Below are 25,884 nucleotides of genomic sequence, written 5' to 3' on the forward strand. Positions count from 1 at the left end.
TAGGGTTTCCTCTGTGTGAGTCATTGGAAAATTGTTATTACTTCCTTGTTTGTCTTTGTTCTTCTCTATGACAGAAGCTTGATGTGCTTAGTCACCACTTTTTCCACAATTTAGGGCAGGAGCAGTTCCCCTCACACAGTAGCCTACTCAGGTGTTTGTTAACAGTTTGTGAACTGTGCATCATAAAGAGACCAATGATGTAGCAGGACAGTGAACACAGGCACATAATGTTAGATAGCCCTTTACTGAATGATGTCAATCTATACTTTTAAAATAAGGGACCAAGAAAGTACACAGTCTGTGGATCAGATCTGGCCCACTAGCCTTGTATAAGGACCACAAGCTAAGAAAGGTGGTGGTGGTGTTTTTAAGTGCTTGAAAAGAAGTCCAAAGAGAAATATTTTATGATCCAACTTAATCATATGAAATCCAAATTTCAGCATCCATAAATAAAATTTTATTGGAACATGGCCAGACTCATTTGTCTGCATCTCGTTTGTTGCTGCTTTTGTGCTACAACCATAGAGTTGAGTGGTTTTACCAGAAACTGTGTATGGGTGGCAAAGCCTAACATACTCACTGCCTGACTCTATACAAAAAGTTTGCTGACTTCTTTTTTAAATAATTTCTGTGACATGAGAACAGATAAGTATAATGAGAGCATATTTAAGTTAGGTCTCCGTTTCCTTTTTTCTCTCCCTCTAAATTCAGGATTTAAGTATGTCCGTTAGGAGAATATCATTTGGGTTTTGAAAACTGTATTCCCACCTCTCTGCTTTACATGTAGCTAGATCTTTTTGAGACTTGAACATTGCAGATTAGATGTTGAGAAAACAGACTTCAAATCCTCTCAAATTATGTAGATAAAACCAGTGTAGATGGCTCATCCCTTACCCAGTGGTCTAAAATCATTCTTTTCCTAAATAAATAATATTCTGATTCCTAAAGTGTACTTTTTTTTTTTTTTTTTTTTTTACAATTAAGGAGAAAGAGGAAACAACTTTTTATGCTATTTGATATAGTCATATAAAATACGATGCTAAAGGCCTTTTATAAATTTTGAATCCTTTTTGCAAATATGTTCTCTTGCAGAAAAATAGACCAGCCATGTTTTGGTTATATAATCTATCATTAGGCTATATAGAACCTTCATTTTACATCATTTATAATAAAATCAAATGGTTTTTACAACATTGTTTACATTTTGTTTAAAAATATTTTATTGAGAAAATACTTAATTAACTTTGTTTTATTTTTAGGGTTATATCCTGTGTTGTGACCTCATGGTTTAAGTGGGAATAAAGATGAGTATAAGCAGTGATGAGGTCAACTTCTTGGTATATAGATACTTGCAAGAGTCAGGTGAGTACTTTCATAAAGTAAATAGGCCTCAAATTATTTTAATATTCTCAAAATAACCTTTTATGCATTTGAAATTTGTATCAGTCCAAACTGTTGAACTTTGTATGTTTCCTTAATGTCTGGACTGCCATTTTAAAGCTATGTGTTACTGCATGGTTTAACTCTCTGACTCTTTCAAATATGTTGGAATCATCTCAGGCAAATATTTGTTAACAAGTGGTTTGGCTTTCAGTGTTCAAAGACCATTTTTTATAAGTTGTTATGAAATGAGATTGCACACGGTCAGTAGGAACATATAAACTTTCAGATAGCACCAATTTGATAATGTATATTCAGAATCCTCAGCTAAATGTTACTGAAACTAAATTAGCTATGTTTTTTCAGAATGTTTTCATAATCATTACCCCTATCGATTTAGTTTATCCTTGACCTGAATTCTTACTAATATGTTTATTGGCGGGTGATTAATAAATTAAATCATTGGAGGTCATTTGTAATAAATATTAAGTAAATCAGTGTTCATTTTAAAACAGATTAAGAGGTGTCCTAAAACAGAAGGAAAACTACAAGGGAAAATGTGGGATGGGTTAAGCAGGAAAATGTAAAAGTAGAAACTTGGGTTGGACGGGGCACAGGACCTGCGAAGATTGACAGCACTGGCGAGTGCAGCTTATTAGCATGATATGGAGCCATTTGGAAGTTGAAAATAAGCTGGAGAGGTTGAATTTTAGAAATCATAACTTAAAGTTGGGACGTTGTAGTAGTAAGGTGAGGCATAGTGTATGTGTAAAAGGCTAACTGTGGTGGGCGCATGTGAGGGAGCACAGAAGGCCGGGAGCAGGAATTGAGCCCTCAGTTTTGATTTTGAAACGATATTCTTCTGATAGGGCTTAGTCATCGTCCTCTCCTATGCAGGGAGTGCAAACATGGCCTTAGATCTTAGATGCCCCTGCTCGCTGAGCTGTTGCCAGCTTCACTCCAGTTCTGGGGGTTTCCTATTCCCAGGCACCATCCCTGCTTCTCTCTGGCCTGAAACAGCTGAGAAAATGATGTCTAATGAGGGCAGAAAGGGAGAAAGAAAAGAAACGAAAAGTAACCAACTAAGGCAGAATAATTTGTTCTGAAGCTTCGAAATGAATAGATCTTGTTTTGTTTTTTCCTTTTTCAACTAGTCAACTGGTATTGAAGGCAGTTCCTGAGACAATATCCATTGAATATTTTGAGCAAGATTAAAATGATTAATGAAGTGGAAAAAGTAGTGACCCGACCTTGTGATTATTACATATATAAGACAGATGCACATGCCTTGATATTGTTACTTGGTAACTTTGGCCAAAATTGAAAGAATTGTTGGGTCAAAACAAACTCCTGCTTTCTATGCCTTTGAAACTGACCACCATTTAAGCCAGAGCTTTGAGACCTGGGACACTAAAGTAGAAAACGTTGTGAAGGGCCAATAGATGAGAAATGTATGTAATGGCTTGTAGGTGTATTGTAAAGGCAACTGCTTAGGTTGAATCATAAGAAACTGCTGTTTCTGGAGATAAGAAACAGTTGGAATAGCTCAGCAGCATCCTGTAGTCAGCCTATACTGAGATGAAGTGGGGCAAGGTGAAGTTAGGGATGTTAATGAACACTCAGATTTTTTTAGCAAACAGAAGTCCACAAATTGGTGTTTTATGTTGCTACAAAAAAAAATACAGCAAGTAAAAGGGGCAGTAAAATAATACTCTGGATTAATTTCTGAAAGAGTATCCAGTGGTTAAATATTACCAGAAGTCTTCTTGAAGTTGTTAATGTTCTCAGAGAAAATCCTTTTTGAAATTCCACATTTTAAGGTATTCCATGTTGCAGTAAAAATAAAGCAAGAATTATATATTAAGAATAAAACTTTGTGTGGTAGACTGCTGCTTATCATAGTAAGTCCTTTATAATTTTTTACTGTGTTCTTAGTTGTGCTTTGTGTATTTAGAAAGGTTTATACTTTACGGTGTATCCATAGTGAAGTACAACGTTAAGCCACATCTCTGAAAATGTGAACACCAGTCCCTTTATTAAATTTGTGATTTCCTATTTACATTATGGTTTATAGGGGAAAATCAGGTTCAACTAATGACATTTTGACTTATGGCAGTTTTTCTGGGAATGCAACTTCCCATAAATTTAAGAACCGCCTATACCAGAGTTCTGAAGTTTGATCCTCTGACCACCTGCATCAGAATCACTTAGAGAACGGCGAGTGGGGCCCAGGAATCTGCATTTTACAAATGCCCCAGGTGATTCTTAGGCATAATAAAGTTTGAAAGGCACTGGTCCCTATTAGTTGTAGGACAATTATAACTTGACAAGAAAGTTGACAACAGGTACATGTAGCATGTTCACAATATCTTGAAAGAAAAATTATATTTAGTAGCTCTTCGAGATAAAGTAGAAAGCATGAAGTGTACATACTGAGATTTGGAGTGTGAGAATACCTCCTACTAAACATTAGGGAGGCGCCACTAAAAGAGGTGTATTTGTATTTATAGGCAGGATTTTGTAGGAATGATGAGGCATGTTTATATCATAAAGGATACCATGAGACATTCATTTGAAGTTAGTTCCAGAAGTAGGAGATGGGAAAAAGTTTAGGAAATTGATAGTTCTGTAAGCTCAGACCAGGTTTCAGATAGAGCTCAGAATCTAGCCCATCTCAGCACTTGGTGACTTATTCCGAAAGTTGTTTCTTGGTTCTGATCTCTAATTATACATAAAAATGGCCATTTTTGCAAGTGGTTTGATTTTGGAATCCAGTAATTCCTTTTCTGGGTGTATTTTGGTGTATTTTGGAGTACTGAATTGGTTTAGGAGCTAGGTAGGAAGAAAAGTAATTATGACAAAGAAAGTATTTGTGAAAAGACCTTCACAGGACTGGTTTTTAAAGACCACCACTAAGGAAAGTAAAATTTTTTCATGCTTGTCTCATTATCTAAAAGCTCTCACGCAGAAGGTCCAAAAAACACCTTATGAAAGTTTGTTCTATTTTGATAAATGTATAATTTAGAAATAATGTTTTCCAGTAAGAACTTCTAATATTTGTTCTCTGTAAACACTGTTTAATGTTGACTGGACTATGGTATCCATCTCCAGCGAGAATAAAACCCCTTAAATTGTTTTACATACTTTATACTATGAGATGACCATCCTATTATGACTATTATCAGCACTAGAAGGTATTATATATTAAAAGCCCATCTCCACTCCCCAGATTATATAACTTCTGATTTTTTTTCTTCATCCATAAAACTTGTTGCTTGTTGAAAAGGGATTACATTGTTGATATTCAGCCTCAAATGTTTTATAGGCTTCTGTTTGAAATAAGTCATCCTCCCCTACTCATTTAAGCTAATTAAGAGGAAAGTATATATTATTGTAAGATGTCTTTTTATTTTCTCAATTCTGTCTCTTAACAAGTTACTTTGGTCATCACCATTTTGTACCTCAATGAACTAGACTTAGGCTTTCATAGTCAACAAAAATTTTCTAGGAAAGAAAATTCTTTTCTCTTTTGAGAAAACTTGAAAATTGAGTGTATTTGACAGTGTAGTACCATAAGTAATGATTGACTTGATTATTCAGTATGTTCCATTTAATTAGCGTTCGCCCGAGGGCATTAATAATTTGATTGCCCTAATAACTCACATCAAACAACCATATGCAGAATAAGCACTAAGGGGTACAGCTAAGTCGTATGGAACAGAACTTGATACAGTGTTAATTCGAAAAGATTTAAGGTGGTTTGGACTTTTTTTTTTTTTCCATTGCATTGAGTCTTCTCTAGTTATTCCCAGGTTTAGTGTGTTTTTTCTAGAGAAATTGTACCGGCAATTATTTGTGAACTTGTGCCACCTTTTTTCTTGTTGCTTTGTGTAAGATGTAATTTTATTTTGCTTTAAATGTGTATTCTGTTTGGGGGGAGAATTCTTGATTCTAGATAAAACTGTCATCTATGATATGTTTAAAAGCTCAGTAGCATTTCGGTGAATGGTGTACTTAGTATTGGACGCTGTGAAACAGTTGCATTTTATGATGGAAGACTAACTGGAAAATGCAGGAACAGTATGTCCTTATTAATGAGCTATTTTCTAGATTGTGATTCTGAATGCTATCATTTTTTAAAATCCTCATGTTTTTAGAACTGAGGTTCATCTTGCCATAGAGTCTTGGTTTATGAAAAGGTGATGATGTATATAAGCTTAAAGCATTTGGTTATGAAAGATCAGCTTGTCTCTCCCAACCCTCACCTCTCTCCACTGTTCACTAACTTTTTCAAGGGGATATTCAGTCTCTCTGGATATAGGCCTTGCACTAATTTCTGAGAGGGTGCTTCCTTCAGATGTTGTTATTTGTTTATAAGAGCATACACACTTAATTTAGAAATCTACACATATCGTAGTAGGCACAAACTAACCCGAATGTTTATGTATAACATTAAGGTTCTGATCCTGTAACACCAAAGAACCTATTTGTTGTTTTTGGTTTTGGTTTTGTTTTTTCATTTAAAGATTTGGTATTAACCCCTACAATGGCTAAGAAAATGTCAGCAATCAAATGACAGTGTAGTTTCTCTTGACTCAGATAAAGGTAACTGGGCTAGATAAACATTCCTTCCTCCTCATCCTCCTGCTGGTGCCACTTAAAAACAGACTTGAACAACGAACTGAATGGAGTCAGGTTAAACTGGCTCTCAGTGCCTCTAGCCATGAAGGCCTGGAGTGAGGCGAATTCAGGATTGGGTATGTCCACCTCTAGTCTTTCTTTTCATTTTTATGAGTAATTGGTTGGCTACAGAAATGCAGGTTAAATATACATACACTTTGCTTTGTAATCAAATAAAATATGCAGTAACATGGATTTCTCACATAGTTCTTGTACACATGACTAATTAACGATAAACAGCAAGTACTTGTCAAAAATAATGGTAAATTTTATACTTCCAAATCAGTTTTTCTCTTTTATAAGCTGAATGACTATTTTTTTGCTGATAGAGGAAAATACCTATTTACACATTACTGCTGACATGCTTGTTAAAAGACAAATGTCGTTTAATAATTACCAAATAGAGAACTTGTTCGGTCTTACTAGTAATCTTCTTGCTTATTTTTTCCAGGAATAGCCAGCAATAATAAGGGCATAGGGAAACATAAATTGCTGATGGCACTATAGATTTGCATAATTTGGGGGCAAAGCAGTTGTGCAATTATGAAAACATCCTTTAAAATGCCCATGTCCCCCTCAACTTTTGAGGGAATCCATCCTAAGGAGAAAAAAACGTATATACCTGGCAAAAGCCTATACATGTAGGTATTTGAGGTGACATTCCTAAGTAGTAAACATTGAGAAAGTCTAAACTTTCCATCGATGGGATGAATAATTTACTAGTTGAGTACATTCATTCGCCAGATAGTATGATAGTAAAATTATTTCAGAAAATATAGTTCGTGTAGAATGTTCATGGTTATATATATTTTTAAGGGCAAAATCAGCCCTTAAAAATATTAGGGCACAGAATTGTGTAGCCCAGTGTGTTATATTGTGATGGAGGAAAACAATGTGTAAAGAGAAGAAGGAAATACAAAAAAATTAACAGTTGCACTTGGGTTTAGTTTTGTAATTTTTTTCCTTCTCCATGTTGTCCATTATTTTTTTTTTATAAGTACTGGGTCTAAATCTTCAGCATGCAAGATCCCCTCTAGCATTTTTTCCCCCTCCTTCTTTTCACCTTTTCTAAAATCTTTAAGCCTGTAAGTATGGAACTTTTTAGAATGAACAAAAATCTGCGTCTATAGGACACAGTTGGAAATGGATTTGGGGACAAGGGAGTTTGTGGTGATGGGAGCAGGGATATAATTTTCTGGGGTTTTGTTTTTTGTTTTTTGTTTTGTTTTTGTTTTTACCTGAAGCTTAAATAGGATCTTGGATTATTAGATTTTCCTCCTGGACTGTGTCGTGGTAATAGTTAAGCTTTGTGTGTTGTTGCTGTTGTTCAGTCACCCTGTACCATAGCAGTGATGTTCAAGGCCCATTTTCATGTTCCTGTAGTCTGTTTGCAAAGGAGAGTTGGCTTGCTCTGGAGGACTAATACCTCTTTGAGAACACAGCCCCTGTCATCCCAAGGGAACGCCTTCCCTGAAACAAGCAGTATGTAGAAAACAGTTGTTTGTGATCTTGTTTCTTATGTGGGAACCGTGCGTGGTGTCGTGGGCTCCTGAGTTACCACGCCCCCCCGGCCACTGCTTGTCTTTATTCCTGAGTTACTGTATACTGAACTTTCATGGTTTTTAGCCTTACTTCCTTTCTGGAATCTCTTTTCTACCTCCCAAATCTTAATCACCCTAGCGAATTTGTAGAGTACTTGATTACATAGGTATTATTTATATCAGATTTGCTCTTACTCCTGGAAAGAAGGGATGCTATTTTAAGCAATCAAGCCAGTCTTTAACATCTCACAGATTTAGATGAATCTCTTTTGCTTTCTACTATGTAAATCAAAAGCTGCCCCTGAAAAACTATTTCCTGCACATATATTTACAGATAAATGGAAACGTTTTTTGGCATAACCTGGTTCAAGTTTTAGTATGTTTTTTAGGGAAGAGTTAAGTCAGATGCTTTTATTTTTGGATTCATAGATTTTCTGATGTGCCAAAATACGTTACAGTAGAATTGCATTCTGATTTAACAAATGTTTATTGAGCATTAGTTAAATTAGGTAACATTCTAGGTTTCCAGAATGAAAAGATTTACTAGACATCAACTCTTTCTTCAAGTAGCCCAGTCTAGCATCATACACATACACACAAGATAACCATTCAGTGTGGTAAATACCGTACATATAACAAACTATAGGATTAACATAGCAGAGAAAGATCCCCCTCTAGGGTAGTGAAAGAAGGGACTTGCCCTCCATTCAAATAGGAGGAAAGAACTTAGGAACACATAAGATACAAAAGCATGAGATAGCATAGCATATTCACGGTGCTACATATAATTGGCAATCACTTGAATTTAATGTGTAATGGGAAGAAGGGTAGGGGGCATGGAATTGGGGAGATGCGTCTGGAGAGATAAGTAGGGTCAGATTACAAAGGTTAACTGTGTGTCATACTTAGAAGTTTGGCCTTTATTAGGAAGGCCAAAGGGATCATTGAAAGTGCCCAAGTAAGGAGTGATGTGATTGGTTTTGTTTCACGGATAATGCCCTAGCTGTAGTGTGGCAAATGGACTGAGCTGGGGAAAGAGGAACTTAGGGTAGTAATTGTAGGCAATGGATGATGGGGACTAAACCAGGTTCTAGCAGAAAAGGAAAGCTGATGACAGAGACCAGAGAGGTAGGATTGATAGGATTTGGTGAATGGTGGAGCACTAGGGGCCAAGGTAAAGTTAGGATGACTTTCAGGTGTAATGAAGTAAGGTCAAATTTCTAAGGAAAACGAAGTTTTAGGGAGGGGAATAAGAAAAATAGTTGTGTTTTTGTTTTTTTTTTTTAAAGATTTTATTTATTTATTTTGACAGAGACACAGCGAGAGAGGGAACACAACCAGAGGGAGAGGGAGAGGGAGAAGCAGGCTTCCTGCGGAGCAGGGAGCCCGATGTGGGGCTCGATCCCAGGACCCTGGGATCATGACCTGAGCTGAAGGCAGAAGCTTAACGACAGAGCCACCCAGGCACCCCAAGAAAAGTAGTTTTGAATATAATGATTTTAAGCTGCCATGTAATGCTATGACTAGAAATTTAAAAATTACAGTTGAATTCAACATTTATTGAAGCAGAGTGTTTTTAATTGTGGACCTTTTTTAGGGTAGACATTAGTGTGAAGTGTCCAGACAGTGCTAATAACCCTTTCAGAGTTGTTTTTTACTATTTGAGATGGATGTAAGCACCTGGGATAGCTTCTCTACTGGTCTGGTAGAACAAATTCGGGATATACAACATGCCAGCCCCAAATCGACATTGTTCCGCCTGCAACTTTTAGGATATTCTTGGACATAAGCTTGAACTCTAATTTAAACAGGGTCTAAATGTGATAGTTTTGATTATTTAAATTGTACTCATGAATTAGAGGGTACAGAAGTCCTGGACTTTGCTAAAATTTGTAAGTCTTATGAAAATCAAAACACTTGAAAAACGTTGCTAATAAGATGTCTTAATGTTTCATGCACTACTGACACCTCTTTCGAACACCCTGAGTTGAAACAGAACAGTGATGTAATCCTTTGTTTTCTATCAGTAAACAGGAGCTCACTCTGTCTTAGCTTTATCCTTGACCATATTTTAACTTAATTGTTCAGTAGGAGCAACGGAATGTAGTGGTTACCTCCATGGTCTCTGAATGAATTTAAATCCTTATCCTCTTAAAGATAATGTGGTATATATACACAATGGAATATTACTCAGCCATAAAAAAATGAAATCCTGCCATTTACAACACCATGGATGGAGCGAAGTAAGTCAGCAAAAGACAAATACTGTATGATTTCACTCATATGTGGAATTTAAGAAACAAAACAGATGAACATAGGAAGGGAAGGAGACAAACCATGAAACAGACTCTTACCTATAGAGAACAAATGGAGGGTTACTGGAGGGGAGGTAGGTGGGGGGATGGGTTAAATAGGTGATGGGGATTAAGGAGCGCACTTGTGATGAGCACCGGGTGTTGTATGATGTTGAATCACTAAATTGTACACCTAAAACTCATATTACACTGTGTGTTAACTAACTGGAATTTAGGGCACCTGGGTGGCTCAGATGGTTGAGCGTCTGCCTTCGGCTCAGGTCATGATCGCAGGGTCCTGGGATCGAGTTCCGCATCGGGCTCCCTGCTTGGCGGAAAGCCTGCTTCTCCCTCTGCTTCTCTCTCTCTCTCTCTGTGTCTCTCATGAATGAATAAATAAAATCTTAAAAAAAAGTTAAAAAAAAAAAACTAACTGGAATTTAAATAAAAACTTAAAAAAGTAAATCCTTATCCTGTTAGTGACTATTTTCCCATCTGTAAGCTCAGATTATAAAATAATAAAACTATATATGTGTGCATGGTGGAGACCCTCCATAAATGATATTCTCCATCTTGAAGTCTTTGTAAATCTCTAAGCCACTTGGCTGTTCAGCTTTTTTTCCCCGTTTATGACTTACTGCAAAATTTATTTAGGGAAGGGCATATAATTGAAAACAGGACTCTGCAGCCTCACTGCTTATGGATTTCACTGCCTTATCTTTTACCGTCTCTCCCCATCCTTCCCAGCCTTTATTAGCCTTCTACCCTGGCAATCTGGAATCTACTCATTTTCAAGTAGTTAATGGGTTTCCTGATAGGGGCAATGCAGAATGATGCTCTTTTTCGTTGATATGTTTCTTAGTTTCATTACTATGTTTCTTAGAAATCTCTGTGAGCTCAGATTAAGCTGAAAACCATAAATGTGTTTAATAATGATTGTGCCTGTAGGCAAAATCATGAGTTAAAATCAAAGACTTAGAAGGAATGTCTTTTCACTTCTCACTATGGGTTGCAGGAGTGGAATGGCCAGGTGTTTCCAAAAGGGGAGGAAGGAGCCATGAGGAAAACCAACTTAGGTGTACTTTGTCTACTGACTAAAATCTTTCCTAGCCACATGCTTTGTGTGAGTCCATAGTACTTTATTCTAGACTGTTCATAAGTGCCACAGAAGCCTAAAAGTGGAAGCACAAAATGCAACAAGACACAGAGTCAGCACTAAAAAACTAGGATAGACTAGGATAGTTATTACATGGGTTAAATCCATTTAAGACACAAGTAAGCCCATATTCATTTAGTTTACTTAGCACGAAAGTTTCTTAACATTCGTATTATATGTATAATGTGATTGAATTGTTTAAAATACATTAATGACAGTTACTATTTAATGATAAGCTCTGGTGGATGTTTTAGTAAAGAGAATAAGTGCACATGCATTTATCATTTTACTAGAATTTAATCTTTGAGTTTAGACTTTTATAAAAAGCGAGACTGACATAAAGAGATTTTTATTATATATTTTGGGTTTAAGTATTTCGAATTAAAACTAAAGAATTGCTGATAGAAACTGGTGATTTACTTGCTAACTTTTATTTCTGAAAGCTTTCGTTTAGATGGGTTATCACTAAGTGGCAAAGAATTAGTAATTTTTTTTTTTTTTGCATTTAACTCATACATACAGTGAGATTTAAGCATAAAAATTTTCATGTTTTATAACTTTAGTTTGCTTTTTATTTCCTAAGTTAAAAAAAACCCTGCAAAATATTGGATTTATACTGTGTTTGACAGAAATATCAAATGTCACCTTAATTTATCTTGGCCTAAATTATCTTTAGTGAAGCAGTTGACTCACATGATTTCCAAAGACTACCCCCCCCCCCATCCCCCTGCCCCGGCCCAGCTTTAAAGTTCAGTGCTATTCTTTGAGGAAAGTTATGTGCCATGGCTAAATTTTTTATGTACTAGAGATTTTATATCATATTTTATGTAATTAAAGTGAAAAGGAAAATATGTAAAAGTTAATATGTTTGGATTTGGTATTTCTTTTGTTTAAAAACGTATTTAACCTTAGCTAACAGTCTGGGATTCCAGACGGATGGATTGCGATTTTGAAAGATTACAGAGGTCTTTCATTTGTGTCCTATAGCATGTTGCCACTAGGAGAATAAATTCTTACACCTTTTCTTCTGCTTTTAGGATTTTCTCATTCAGCGTTTACCTTTGGTATAGAAAGCCATATCAGTCAGTCTAACATCAATGGTGCCCTCGTCCCACCTGCTGCATTGATTTCTATCATCCAGAAAGGTCTACAGTATGTAGAGGCAGAAGTTAGTATTAATGAGGTAAGGAAAATTTATTTCAAATACTCTTACTCTTTAATTTGTCCTTAAGTCTGCTATCTTGTTTGTTCATTCATTATCTGATTTCAGCTTCACCAGGTTAACAAAATTGAAGGGTGGTGTTCCTTATGTCACAGGTTGAACAGGCAAGGTCTATTGACTCCGAACTATAAGAACCATTAGTTCTAGTTTATTTCCCTTTCTTTGGTTTTATAAGTAAATAAGAAGAAATAATTTTCTTTAAAACAACAACATTGTGCTGTGAAATGCTGAGACCACAATTGACGGTCTGAAAAATAAAAAAACCTCAGGTTATTTGGTTATACCTGATTTTGGAAGGCAGTTTATAATTGAAGCCAACTCTTGATACTTTTGCCTATCTAATAAGGTCCATATATAGGTAGTTTAATTCAGATGTCGGCCAGCTATGACCCATGAGTCAAATCCTGCCTGCTTGCCTGGAACACAGCCACACTCATTCACTTACATATTGTTTTGGCTACTTTGGTGCCACACTGGCAGAATTGAGTAATTGTGACAGAGACCTTATGTTCTGCAAAGCCTAAGATAACTTACCGTTTGTCCTTTCAGAGAAAAAGTTTGCAAACCCTGGTCTAGCTAAAAAATTTCATATATGGTCAGGAATTATAACACGTGGGGCTCTTTATGTTATTTTCATTTCACAGATTAACATGGCTCCCCTTTCCTTTTGCAAGTATTTTTAAAACAAGCATCCGTGGTTTTATTTATTATTTATATATTATTTATTACTATAAATATAGTATACTAATTCTGGCTTCATTACTTTTTAGTTTCCTCCTCTTCAAAACAGAAAAATCCGCTAATATTGTGTCCTCGTTGACGTTTAGTACTTTCTGTCCCAGAGTATCTTTTATTGCAGAGGGTGAGAAACAGTTTCCATCAGTGGCCAGAATTAGTCTCATGGTATCTGAAAAATAAATGTTTTATAGATTTAATATAGTACTCTACAATGTATCTGTTGGTATTAATATTTTTAAGTTACTTAAAATAAATTCTCCTACTCCTCAGATACTCCTTACATTTGACAACTCAGAAAGATGTGCCATGTTTCTGTAACTCAGAGCACCCCATCACCCCACTGTAATATCTACCAGCTTACGTGAGTTGGGCCTTACACATGCATATTCCTAGCTCATTTGCCCAGGTTCTGTTTCTGACTTGTTCTATCTCCTTGTGCCTGCTGGAGAACTTTTTATTAATTGTGAGCTTCCTAATATCAATGAGAGGAGCTTTGGAAAATTACGGCAACTCCATAAAATTAAAGAGCACAGTCTCAAGAGTTATGATGGTACTTCTCAAATGGTAGTGTGCCCTAGAGAGCTTGTTAAAACATGGATTCCTGAGCCTTCAGAGATTTTGATTCTGTAGGTTTGACTCTCCATTTATAACAAGCTACCAGCTGTGATGGCAGTGCTGTTGGTCCTCGCTCAGGTCACACTAGGAATGGTGTCAGGAGATCTCCGTTGCCATTGACTGGCTGTGTGACTTCTGCAAGTCTTTAAACCTGATTGTGCTTCCATCTCACCATTAGTAAAATGAGATGATTATATGGCAGAATATCTGAGGTCTGTTTCTTGTTTTAATACTTGAATCAAATCACAAGAAATTTTTGAGTCCAACAAAGCTATTTTAAAAGTTTTTAGTTGTAAAGAAGTGTTTATTCTAATGTGGCACCAAGTCTCCTACCATTGTATGAACTCTTTCATAATGGTCATTACTTTTCCCGGACAGAATTTTGGAATCTAACGAATAACTTTTTATCACCTGGGCCTGCATTTTATTATTCCTTTCAGTATTTTGGCTTTCTCTGTGCAATATTTCACAGTATGAACTAGGTGAGGAGGAGGAAAATTTAAACAGCTCTCTGCAGTTGCTTCACCCTAAATGTCTTCTCTTTCATGTTTCTTTTCTCAAAATGTTCCACGTCCAGGATGGTACCTTGTTTGATGGTCGGCCGATAGAGTCTCTGTCGCTGATAGACGCCGTAATGCCTGATGTAGTACAGACAAGACAGCAAGCTTACAGGGATAAGCTTGCACAGCAGCAAGCAGCGGCTGCCGCCACCTCCACAGCCGCCACAAACCAACAGGGGTCTGCAAAAAATGGAGAAAACACAGCCAATGGGGAGGAGAATGGAGCACATACTATAGCAAGTGAGCGGAAAGAATTTCTAAAAATTCCTTTGCAGCAAAAGTAATTTTGCTTCATGTGGATGTCTCATCTTCCAGACTGAAGTAACATCATCTGTTTCATTTATGCCAACTTGTTTCCCTAACTTGTATCACAATTCAGATTCTTAACTTCTGAAGCTCCAAGAAGCTAGATTTACTTTCATGGATTTTATTTTCTTCTTTACATATTTAGAAACCATTTTCTACTGTTAGATAAATTTTGTTGTTTGCATTTGATTTCTAAAGAAAATTTGTAATACTAGTCATTAACACAGTAACGCTCTGACGTGGAGATACAAAGGCAGCTCTCGTGTTATATGAATGATATCAGCAGCCCCTACTGGCAGAAACTCAGTGTTGACATGGATTATATTTAATTCAGACCATTTTATCATTTTAGCCTTGTTTGGCTCTAACCTTTTTGCAAGTCTTTTTCACCGCCTCCCCACCACCCCAAACACATACTCATGTACATCTTTTAAAAATTATAGGGTCATACTTAACTAAGGATGGGAATTTATTTCTCATGTACAGTTATTTTCACCATTACCTGATATAGGTGGGGAAAAAAAAAAGTTAGACTTTTATATTTTAAGGCAGGTATTCGCTGATTAAGAATTATTCCCCCCCCCCCCCAGGATGTTGTAATATTACTTACCTAACTGGCATTTTCCACTTGTTTCTCATGACACAGATAATCATACTGATATGATGGAAGTGGATGGGGATGTTGAAATCCCTCCTAATAAAGCAGTTGTGTTACGGGGCCATGAATCTGAAGTTTTCATCTGTGCCTGGAACCCCGTTAGTGATCTCTTGGCATCGGGGTATGTTTCTCAAAGTGAAACTAAAATGTATTTAAAAAATATCGTACTGAACTATTGCACATTTTATAAAAGCATTACTTATGTTTTCACGTTTTTGTTGCTTTGTGGTCCTTTTGCCTCTATAAATCTTTATTCATAACATAATCTTAGAAATTATTTTTTAAGATTTATTTATTTGAGAGAGCGAGTGAGCACAAGTGGGGGGGGCTGCGGGAAGGGGGGAGAATCTCAAGCAGACTCCCTGCTGAGTGTGGAGCCTCACGCAGGGCTTGATCTCACGACCCTGAGATCATGACCTGAGCCAAAATCAAAAGTCGGTCGCTTAACCAGCTGCGCCACCCAGGTGCTCCCATAGTCTTAGAAGTTTTAATTAAACTTACTTCTTCAGAAGTGCCTAGGGTCCCCAAAGTGGAGACTAAGGAAAATAATTGGAAATGGAAATCCCTGAGAGTGTAGTTTTTATTTGCCTTATTAATAAGAGTATATAAATATGTTACTTTGATTCTGGGATACTTGAGAATATCATGAGGACTTAAAATATGTTGCATACTTTATAGGTCTGGAGACTCAACAGCAAGAATATGGAATCTTAGTGAAAATAGCACTAGTGGCTCCACACAGTTAGTACTTAGACATTGTATACGAGAAGGAGGGCAAGATGTCCCAAGCAACAAGGATGTGACATCCCTAGATTGGAATGTGAGTATCTGTATTATCCACGGTGAATATAGTTCCTAATCTTCATAACCTCTCTGAACCGCAGACTAAAGCAGGGTTTGTCCATTTGTTGAGATGCTTTTGAATTTCACTTATAAGAACAACAAACTAGGACTCGCCATTCTCAAATGTGTTAAAAACAACGACTGGCCGTCCAGTAGTCAGACCTCCGTCCAGCTTGCAGCTCTTCAGTTTATCTTGCAGCGGAACCTTTGTCCAGCTGGTGGTCGCCCACTCTGTGCTTCGTCCTCCTCAGCTGTAAAGTACAACTGTGGTAATGGTGCCTGCTTAAGGGAGGTAATAGGTGAAAATAAACAGCAGGCACATACGAAGTCCTTAACGACTAAGCCCTTTGCTAGGGGGTTAGGAGAAATCTCCATAATAAAAGCATGTTCTTGTTTTTCTCATTTTGTATGGACTGATGAGAACTTCACTGCTGACAGCCTTGTAGGGACTGTTAGTCTAGGTTACTTCCAAGCTCTATTCTAGCTGGAGGAATCTTACAGCTCTCGGATGCTGTGTCATTCCACATCTTCCAGAGATCACTTCACTACTCTGACTGACCAGAAAGTTTGAGCTCCTCGTCCGTAAAGCTTCACCCTTTCAGTTTCACGTACGTGATAAGCAACTTGGTTTGTGTCCATTCCCATGATTAATTTGTGGAAAATTCGCATTTTGAAAGTTCCTATATCTTTTCCTTTATTCCATGTGGCCTTTTTTTCCTTCCTTGTGATTTTGCATCCATTTTTTACCTGCTCTCTCAAGTGTAAGTAGCATCTTAGACAGCTTCAGCATCTTGAGCATTTCATGGGATTCACCATTCTTTCCTCAGCAAATGAACACTCTTTTCCTCCTTTGGCCTCTATTCGACAACTTTTGTGCGGCTTTCCATAGGATCTTCCAAGTCTCATTCCAGCGAATGAGAGCTGTCTTTAAAAACGGTATCTCTAGCTAAATTTCTCAGTGTCTATGAAATTCTTCCAAAACAAATAGCTAGGGTTTTGGTTTTGTCTTTGTTTTTGTTTTGTTTTGTTTTGTTTTGTTTTTAGTGTTCCCTTACAAAATTTCCAGCAATGTATTTGCTCTTTCCCTCCTATGAAGATAGGAGTTACCAAAATGAGAAAAAGGTTTAGCATGCCACAGTATTGTTTGGTTGTAGGGTCAGGACTAAGAATTATCTTCTCAATATATGGGACCTTATTATATCTTAAGTCAGAGGCCTTACCACCTTGATACGCTATTTGGCTCAGAGACCTATGAGTTAACTTAATGAAATTTACAGGTTACACTGAATAGGATGGTTAACAAATGTTTGTTGAGCTTGGTGATTCTCAACTCCAAGTTACAGTTTTCAGAAGTGCGGACTTTTCAAACATATATTATTCATTATGAACTTGAATCTTCCACTAAAAGGGGAAAACATTATCCTTGATTAATGGTTCTTTTAAGACATTTGGGTCCAGTAGTTTAAAGGAAACTTCCCATTGTGCAGAGTCTGGAAATTAGCTTTTGCTGTTTGTTTCAACGTGGTTCCTTCTTCCTCAGATAGAACCAGATTTTGTCAGGACTGAGTCTACAACCCTTAGTACCATACCAGCATCTGCTTTTCACTTACCTGCCCAGCTAAATGGCTTGAGAGGTCTGAAAAAGGGCAATCTTGTTTCCAATTCCCTTTCCAAAAAGCGTCACAAAAGCACTGAGTAAGGCAGGATTTCATTCTGTGTCTTCAGTAGTGTTTACTAATCCCAGCAATAGTGTGTTTAATGCACTCTGTAACTTGCACTTCCGTAGATCTGTCCTTCTGTTGTACCATTCATCAAGGCCAGGCACAGCAAGGGAATATAAGATTAGAGAAATTGGTATGGATTTCTCCTCGAGGTAAAGTAGTTCCAGGCAATTGTACTCACTTCATTAACTATAAAGTCAGCCTACACTCTTTTCTGGCTTTTTTTTTTTTTTTTTCCCCTAATTGGTAAGGATTTCGTATTAAGAAAGAATTAACAAAGGAAAGAAACACTCAATGATATTTAAGTATCTGATCATCTGAAACGGCAATATTGTTTGGCTCACACACAATACAAGCTTCATTTAGACAGTAAAAGATTTAGAGGGAGGACCATATAAAATCTTCTAATCATAACAAAATGTTTTAGCCATTTTTGCTTTTGACTCTATTAAATTCATTTTAAGATTGTGATTTTGGTGTCCTTCCTAGTCTACCCCCCTTCTCCCATCTCGAGTCATGTGCATCTGTGAGAATACCGTAGACCTTAGCATGCGTAAGGGTGGTGTTGGTCCTGCTCCAGAGTAGTTCGTGCCATTCTTGAGATTTGGATATAAGGCTCCCACACTGACTAGATGCTGGTTAAATACTAGCTTCATAGCAGTGAAGGGTCTTTTGTAGGTCGTTGGTAGCATTCCCAAATTTTGAAGCAGAGAATGTCAAGATCTACTCTTCCTAGGGTTTAAACATGGAAATAGTCAAATAACAATTAAATGCCCTTTCTGGATTATATAATTGAAAGAAGTGTGTTTCTCTGACAGAGTGAAGGTACACTTCTAGCAACTGGTTCATACGATGGATTTGCCAGAATATGGACTAAAGATGGTAAATGAAGTATTTTTCTTTTTATATGTTGTTGTTGATCTAAGTTATAAAGCTTGAAGTAATTTTCATGTTTTTCTTTTTGAATATTAGGTAACCTTGCTAGCACGTTGGGGCAGCATAAGGGCCCTATATTTGCATTAAAGTGGAATAAGAAAGGAAATTTCATCCTAAGTGCTGGAGTGGACAAGGTAAAAGAACGTTAAACTAGGTTTTACAAAGGTTAGTGTGTTACAGAGTATACCTGGAAGTCGTGTTTTCTCCTGCCGCTCCTGTAAACAGTAAAACATCTGTTACGGGAAATTCAGGTACGGATTCACGACGACAGTGGGAATGCTCTTAGGTTTTCTGTCAGCTCCTTCGCCAGTTTACTCATCAGAATGCCATTGATCTTTTATCTTTGTGACCACTCATCTTTGCTGGAACAGTGGATGTCATACGTCCCATACTCTGCTTTCTTTCCCTAGTTTCTAGTTTACCTCACCCGTGAAAATGGCTCCGGAGTGATTCCTTGAGAAATCTTAGAGGCAGTCTGTTAGCTGAACTCCTGGTGCTTAATTGAAAATGTAAAAAATGCAGGGTCATTGAAGCTTTTTCCACCTAATTAGGCCGGGAAATATGGATAGGTTGAAAATACGGCCTTCTTGCTCTTTTGTTTTCTTAGGTCATCCCCTCTACCATACCCCCCAAAATGAATACAGGTCTAAGATGATTTCAGTCCAGCAAAGCGTATGCTCAATATGCTTGTTAACTGAGTCAGTTGTCAGAAATGAAAGTAGAGAAGAAAAAAAAGGAAGAAAAATAAAGGAGGCCAGGAATAGGAGGGAAACGTCCTTATTACTAACCTCTGCCACTGTATAATACTTTACATCCCCGAAGTTATAAAACTACTGATGGGAGAGTATTTAAAGGAACTGTGACTATATCCATTCAGATTTATGTGTCATACTTGGGTATAATATACAATACATTGTTTTAAATATTGTCAAAATTCAAGCTGCCCATATGTGTAAATGTGAGCTTTTAAAAATCTTAATATTGAAAATTGGTTAATGACTTTAATAACCAAGATTTTGCCTCCTAATAGCTAAAAAAAAATTTGCATTAAATACATTATTGCAGTTGAGTTTCTTAAGCAATGTAATATAATGTCTGGTGGTTTGTAGACAACTAATAGTTACTTGAAGTAAGTTGACTGATGAAAAATCAGGGAAAAATGAAACTACTTAATAGTCATTTCCCCCTCAGAATGGAGTATACCCTCGTTGTACTATTGGGGATAAAGTAAATGTTTAAAGTAAAATTCACTCTGACATTTCCTGTTGCTTTAACATAGTTAGGCATCTAATTTATGCACCTATGATGAGCTTCTTTTAACCTCTTAATATATTTTTCTTTTCTTTTCAATCTCAGACTACGATTATTTGGGATGCACATACCGGTGAAGCCAAGCAACAGTTTCCCTTTCATTCGGGTAAATCTTCACAATTTACATGAGAACTGGTGCTTCTGTTTTTCTATAATTAAACTTTTAAAAGCATATAATTCATTTAAAATCTTGAAATATCAAATATCGGTCTTGTTACTAATCCTTTGAGGAGTTGATATTCCATGACTTTCAGATTGTTAATTGTCAGGGGATCATCAAACGTTTTCTGTGAAATGTACCATTAAAAAATCATTTGCAGCCTAGTGCAATTAGGTTGGTATTATCTAATGGTAGGAACATAGATCTTTGAATCAGGTAAGTTTGAATGGCAATTCCACCCCACTTAACAAGCTTTAAGACTGAGCAAGTCATTTAACCTTTCTGAGCCTCATTTTCTCTATAAATGAAGGATAATAATTATACCTATTTGTTAGGATAAAACTAATGTATATAATACAACTTTATAAACTCATACAAATTTAGGTGTTATTTCTCATTTTGGACTCCTGTTTCTAAATCAGTCCTCCTGTGCACATGAACTTAAAAAAATAGGCTTTCCCAGCATTGTTGGAACTTTGGTACTTTAAATGGATTTCTCTTTTAAAAAATAATTTGATACTTAAATACAATAATTCTGCCCCCCTCCTAGTAGTGTGCTCCTTTATCCTTGATACAGAGCCATGCATGCACTATACAACCTGATGGGTAGAGACAGCTGGATTTTAGTACCTGCTCTCTTCTCAGGCTGTTCTCAGGGAGTTTCCTGTTGATCATTATTAAACTAGAACAAGATGCCTAATAACTGCAGTTGACCCTTGAACAACACAGGTTTGAACTGTGCAGGTCCACTTACATATGTGGCTTTTTTTTTCAATAAATACAATGCAATACTGTAAATTTATTTTCTTTTTTATTATTTTCTGTAGCTTTATTATATGAATACAGTATAAAATTCATATAACATACAAAATTTGTGTTAATCGAGTGTTTCTGTTCATGGTAAGGCTTTCAGTCAACAATAAGCTATTACTAGTTAAGTTTTGGGGGAATCAGAAGTTCAGTGCGGGATTTCAGGGGTGAGAGGGCCTAACCCCTGTGCTGCTCAGGAGTCAGCTAAGTTAGAACAGTAGGACTACTTGATTTCACTGCTTCTTTAAAGATTTTGTTACAGTTGGGAAGAGTTTTGATTTGAAAGCTGACTAAATTTAACTGGTTATTTTCAAATTTTTGGTAACATCCTTTTTCACAAATAGCCACTGGCACAGCATCACCTTTAAAATTGAAACAACTTCTGACATTCTGGCTTTTTGTCTTTTTCTATTTAGTGTGAATAAACAAGCCAGATAAGGTACAAAATGACTACTGTGTAGTGTCTGGGTAACATAATTGTGCAAGCATCTTGTTAAACAGTTCAGCTTGATTAAGGCTTACCACGTTAATAAGCATTTACACATTAGCTGACCTGTTTTACTTCCACCTTTGTTTCTAGTCCTTACCCAGATAGATTTCTCTTAGGCTTCTGGCTCTTCCACCCAAAAGTTTCTCCTAACTGCTAGGAGTAATGCAAATTCGAAATAGGTTAGCTATATAATGGAAACCACCTTTGTGTAAGAGATGGTGCTCTTTGTATACATGATCCCATTTAGTCCTGACTACAACCTGATGAGGTCAATGGTATTGAAGTAATTTTACAAGTAAATAAGCTTTTTTTCCCACCCAGGATATTCTTTCTTGCCATGCTTTTTGTTTTTTTAAAACAGCTTTATTGAAGTATAATTGTCATAAAATGGGCTATACCTGTTTAAATTGTACAAATTGGTATGTTTTGACATGTATATACCATCAAAACTATCACCACACTGCAGACAACGAATACACCTGCTAGCTTCAGAAGTTTCCTCCTGCCCCTTTGTGATCTCTCCCCTTCATCCCTAGACAGCCACCCATGGTCTTTCCACACCAGAAATTAGTTTACATTATGTAAATGGAATCATACTTTTTTGGTCTGGCTTCTTTCACTCTGAGACATTATTTTGCATTTGCTTCAGTTGTTGAGTAGTATTTCATTGTGTGGATACACCACAGTTTGTTTATCCATTCACCTGTTAAAGCAAATTTGGGTTGTTTCCATTTTTTTGGGCTATTATAAATAAAACTGCTATCAATATTTATGTATAAGTCTTTGCGTGGACTTGTATTTTCATTTCTCCCGTGCAAATGTCTAAGAATAGAATAGCTAGATTACATGGGAGGTATATGTTTAACTTGTTAATAAACTACTGAACTGTTTTTCCAAAGCTTACATTTTCCATACTGATGGACATTTTCAGCAACAGTGGATATTCTAGTCCCTCCATGTCCTTGCCAGCACTTGATAAGTCACTTGATAAGTCAGTGTCATTAACTGGAGCCACTCTAATAAGTGGATATTAATACCCCATTGTGGTTTAATTTGCATTTCCTAATAACCAGTGACGTTAGAGTATCCTGTCACGTGCTGTAGATTTTACTTGGTGAAATATCTGATCAGATCTTTGGATCTTTAATTTACTGTTTTCTTCTGTTCTTTATGTATTCCGGATACAAGTTAATCAGGTATTTACAAATGCTGTCTTATAGTCTCTGGCTCGTCTTTGCATTGTTTTAACAGTATCCCTCTGTGTCAACTCTATTTCAAAGAAAACAAACCAACAGTATCTCTCGAAGATCAGGAGTTATTAATGTTGATGAGTTCCATAAATTATTTATTTGTTCTTTTATGTATCATGCTTTCAGTGTCAATCTAATTTGTTCTTGTTTTCTATTTGCTTAATGTGGAAGTTGAGGTCACTGATTTGAGACCTTTCTGCTTTTCTAATATGGATATTTAGTGCTATAAATTTACTTCTAATTACTACTAAGTGACATGTCTCTCTGCGTAGCTCTCTAGCTCTCTCTTTTCCAGTAATCTGTCTTATAAATTCCAGCTGCCTTAGTCTCCCTAGATTCTCAGCTTTGTCTCTTCATTCAGGAAATTTATTGATCTCTGCCTAGAGATTCCTCTTCCCTATGCCAAGACCTGGACTTTTTTTCCCCCCAGATTGTAAGCTTGGGCAGTTGTAAAAGGGCACATTGATGGTTGGTTCCCATTTTCTCAGGAACCGCTGTCTTTTATTGCCTGGTGTCTACTGTCTTGAATTATTATCTCATATATTTTGTAAGTTTTCTTGTTTTTTTTTCGGCAGGAGGTAAATTTGGCCCCTACTACTCCATCTTGACCAGAAATGGAAGTCTACCATGCTTTTTAAATTACTATATTTTAATTGCTGTGCTAAATTGTCTCCCATATACACTCTTGCATAAAGCATAAATCATGATTACAGATGAGTTACAATAAGTGGCCATTTCATACCCATTTGTATGGCTAGAAGAAGTAATGTTCATGAGGATATGGAGAAATTAGGCCCTATACTTCGTTAGTAGGTTTGTAAAATGGTACAGTCACTCACTGTGGAAAAACAGTAGGACAGGTCCTCAAAAAGCTAACCATAGAATTACCATATTATGATCCAGCAATTCTACACGTAGGTATACATCCCAAAGACTTGAAAGCAGGGACTTGAACAGATTCTTGTCAATGTTCATAGCAGCATTATGCACAGTGGCCAAAAGGGGGAAACAGCCCAGTGTCCATCAACGGACAAATGGATAAACAAAATGTGGTCTACACGTACAGTGGATTATTATCCAGGCATGAAGAGGAATGAAGTTCTGACACATGCTGCAACATTAGTGAACCTTATATTCATTATGCTAAGTGAAATAAAGCAGACACAAAGGGACAAATAAATAGTATACTTTTACTTATTAACTATCTAGAACAGGCACATTCGTAGAGACAAAGTAAAGATTAGAGGTTCTCAGGAGTGGGGGAAGGGGGAAATGGGGAGTTATTGCTTAATGGCTGCAGAGTTTCTGTTTGGGGTGATGAAAAAGTGTGAAAATAGTGATGGTTGCATAATTAATACCACTGATTGTACACTTAATAAAACGACATTTTATGTTATATATGACCACAGTATTTAAAAATTAATAATAAAATATGCCCAAACCCGTTGAAGTGTACACTTTAAATGGACGAATTTTATAGTATGTGATTTATATTTCAGTAAAGTGGTTTCCAAAAAAATGCAGATGAGTAATAAATGTCTTTCTCTCCTTACTGCATAGGTTCGGTTCATTTGTTACCTTTTTAAATTATGAAGGATGGAGGGGGTAACAAAAATATATCAAAAATAGTAGGACACAAAAATTTTAATCTTAGCTCCAAGATTTTAAAAGATTGTGTAACCCTAGGCAAATTAACTTTTTTAAGTCTTTTTTTATCGTGTATAAATGAGATCAGTAATAGCGAACACACCTCTTACATATCACTTACATAAAAGTGCATTTTGTTGTGAGATGTATTTCTTTTTCTTTTTTTTTTAAGTTTATTTATTAAGTAATCTCTACACCCATCTTGGGGCTTGAACTCAGAACCCCAAGATCAAGAGTCTTGTGCTCTTCCAACTGAGCCAGCCCATAGAGATGTATTTCTTTCCTAAAGAATTTGCATCACCTGGACTCTTTTTATTTTAGGAGTAAGCAAAAAGTAAGGACGCAGGTATTCTTAGATTACACCAATTTTGTAACCCTTGTATTTTATGAGCCAGGTGTATCACAAAGCATAAATCATACAACTCATGTTGCAGCATTCCCCAACTTCCCCCAGTTAGCTTTACTTGGTCCTACGGTTTTGTTTTGTTCTGAACCTAATGGTGTATTTGTTTGAATGCCACTTCTTACTTTCTCAGCCTCCCATCTCCTGTTTTCCAGACAGCTCTGCATCACATTAACATCCTGATGCATCATGACAGATTCTTGGCATTCTTTGTAGCATTTTATTATACTTTCAATTGTTTTCTAAGTTTATTAGATTTTTCAGGCTTTTTCCCCCACCACCTAACACTAGAACCATTTATTTATCAAAGAAACATTTTATAAAAATTATTTTTGGAATGATATCTTATGTAATAGTATTTAATGTCAAAATGAAAGTGTAGTAGGTATTGAGTCAGATTCCAGGCACAAAAACAGAATCTAAACCAGGTCGTCCAAGAAGGGGAACTTAGTACAAGGAAATAGTTGCAGAAGTGTTGAAAGAACGAAAACCAGAGGACTGTGAGGTACCCCGGAGTGTAAGAACTGCAGAAAACCTAAGACTATAGAGAAGGCAGGATCCCTCTGGCCAGTGGGAATTAGAAGGGGAGAAACAAGAACTGCCTGGCAAGAACAGGCACCTTGGAGTAACTGTTGCCACTGCCAGACACCCAGCCTTAAAAGAGAGATGAGAGCAAAATTGCCTGTCTTCTCTGTTTCTCTTGACCTTGGGCTCTCGACAGTGTCTCCCACTGTATGAATCCATCTGGAAACCAGTAGGCACAGGAACCTGGGATATGTAATTTGCAGGAGTCCACCCACTGTGTGTAGAGCATAGCAGGACAGAGTGTGGTAAGGAATGGCCCTGAGAACAAGCAGACAATGAACAGGACAGTCATCGACATGGATCTAAGGTGATGCGATGTGTACACACAGCAGTAGAGTTCATACATAATGCTCATCAAAGTTGGCCTGTGCTTTTGTTTACTGGCTGATTTAAGTTGGATACTCCCAGAAGCAGACCTGGAGCCAAGCATTTGAGTGACGTGATTTATTAAGGAAACACTCTCAGGAGAAACAAGTGAGGAATTGTAGGGATTAGGATGGAGAAGAGGGCCCAGCCTCAACCTGATCCAGGCAGGGCTTTGGAGTGTTTATTACACGTTGGAGTTCTTCTCATCTTGA

General features: G+C 36.8%; 1 protein-coding gene across 4 annotated transcripts in view; it reads left to right on the forward strand.

Annotated features, from left to right (window-relative positions):
* The window catches only part of TBL1XR1 (TBL1X receptor 1), a 171,049-nt gene that overhangs the window by 130,111 nt on the left and 15,054 nt on the right, over window positions 1–25,884 (forward strand). For 3 of the 4 annotated variants that reach the window (XM_032407176.1, XM_032407178.1, XM_032407177.1), the window contains 8 exons: window positions 1,260–1,362; window positions 12,089–12,234; window positions 14,204–14,426; window positions 15,139–15,271; window positions 15,829–15,970; window positions 18,533–18,596; window positions 18,687–18,784; window positions 20,007–20,067. In XM_032407176.1, the coding sequence (XP_032263067.1) occupies window positions 1,305–1,362; window positions 12,089–12,234; window positions 14,204–14,426; window positions 15,139–15,271; window positions 15,829–15,970; window positions 18,533–18,596; window positions 18,687–18,784; window positions 20,007–20,067 (925 nt within the window). In that variant the 5' untranslated portion in view covers window positions 1,260–1,304. The remainder of the gene's footprint in view (window positions 1–1,259; window positions 1,363–12,088; window positions 12,235–14,203; window positions 14,427–15,138; window positions 15,272–15,828; window positions 15,971–18,532; window positions 18,597–18,686; window positions 18,785–20,006; window positions 20,068–25,884) is intronic. The other variant, XM_032407179.1, reaches the window with a different exon arrangement.

Source organism: Phoca vitulina, unplaced genomic scaffold (genome assembly GCF_004348235.1).
Source record: "Phoca vitulina isolate PV1807 unplaced genomic scaffold, GSC_HSeal_1.0 scaffold8, whole genome shotgun sequence".
NCBI lineage: Eukaryota > Metazoa > Chordata > Mammalia > Carnivora > Phocidae > Phoca > Phoca vitulina.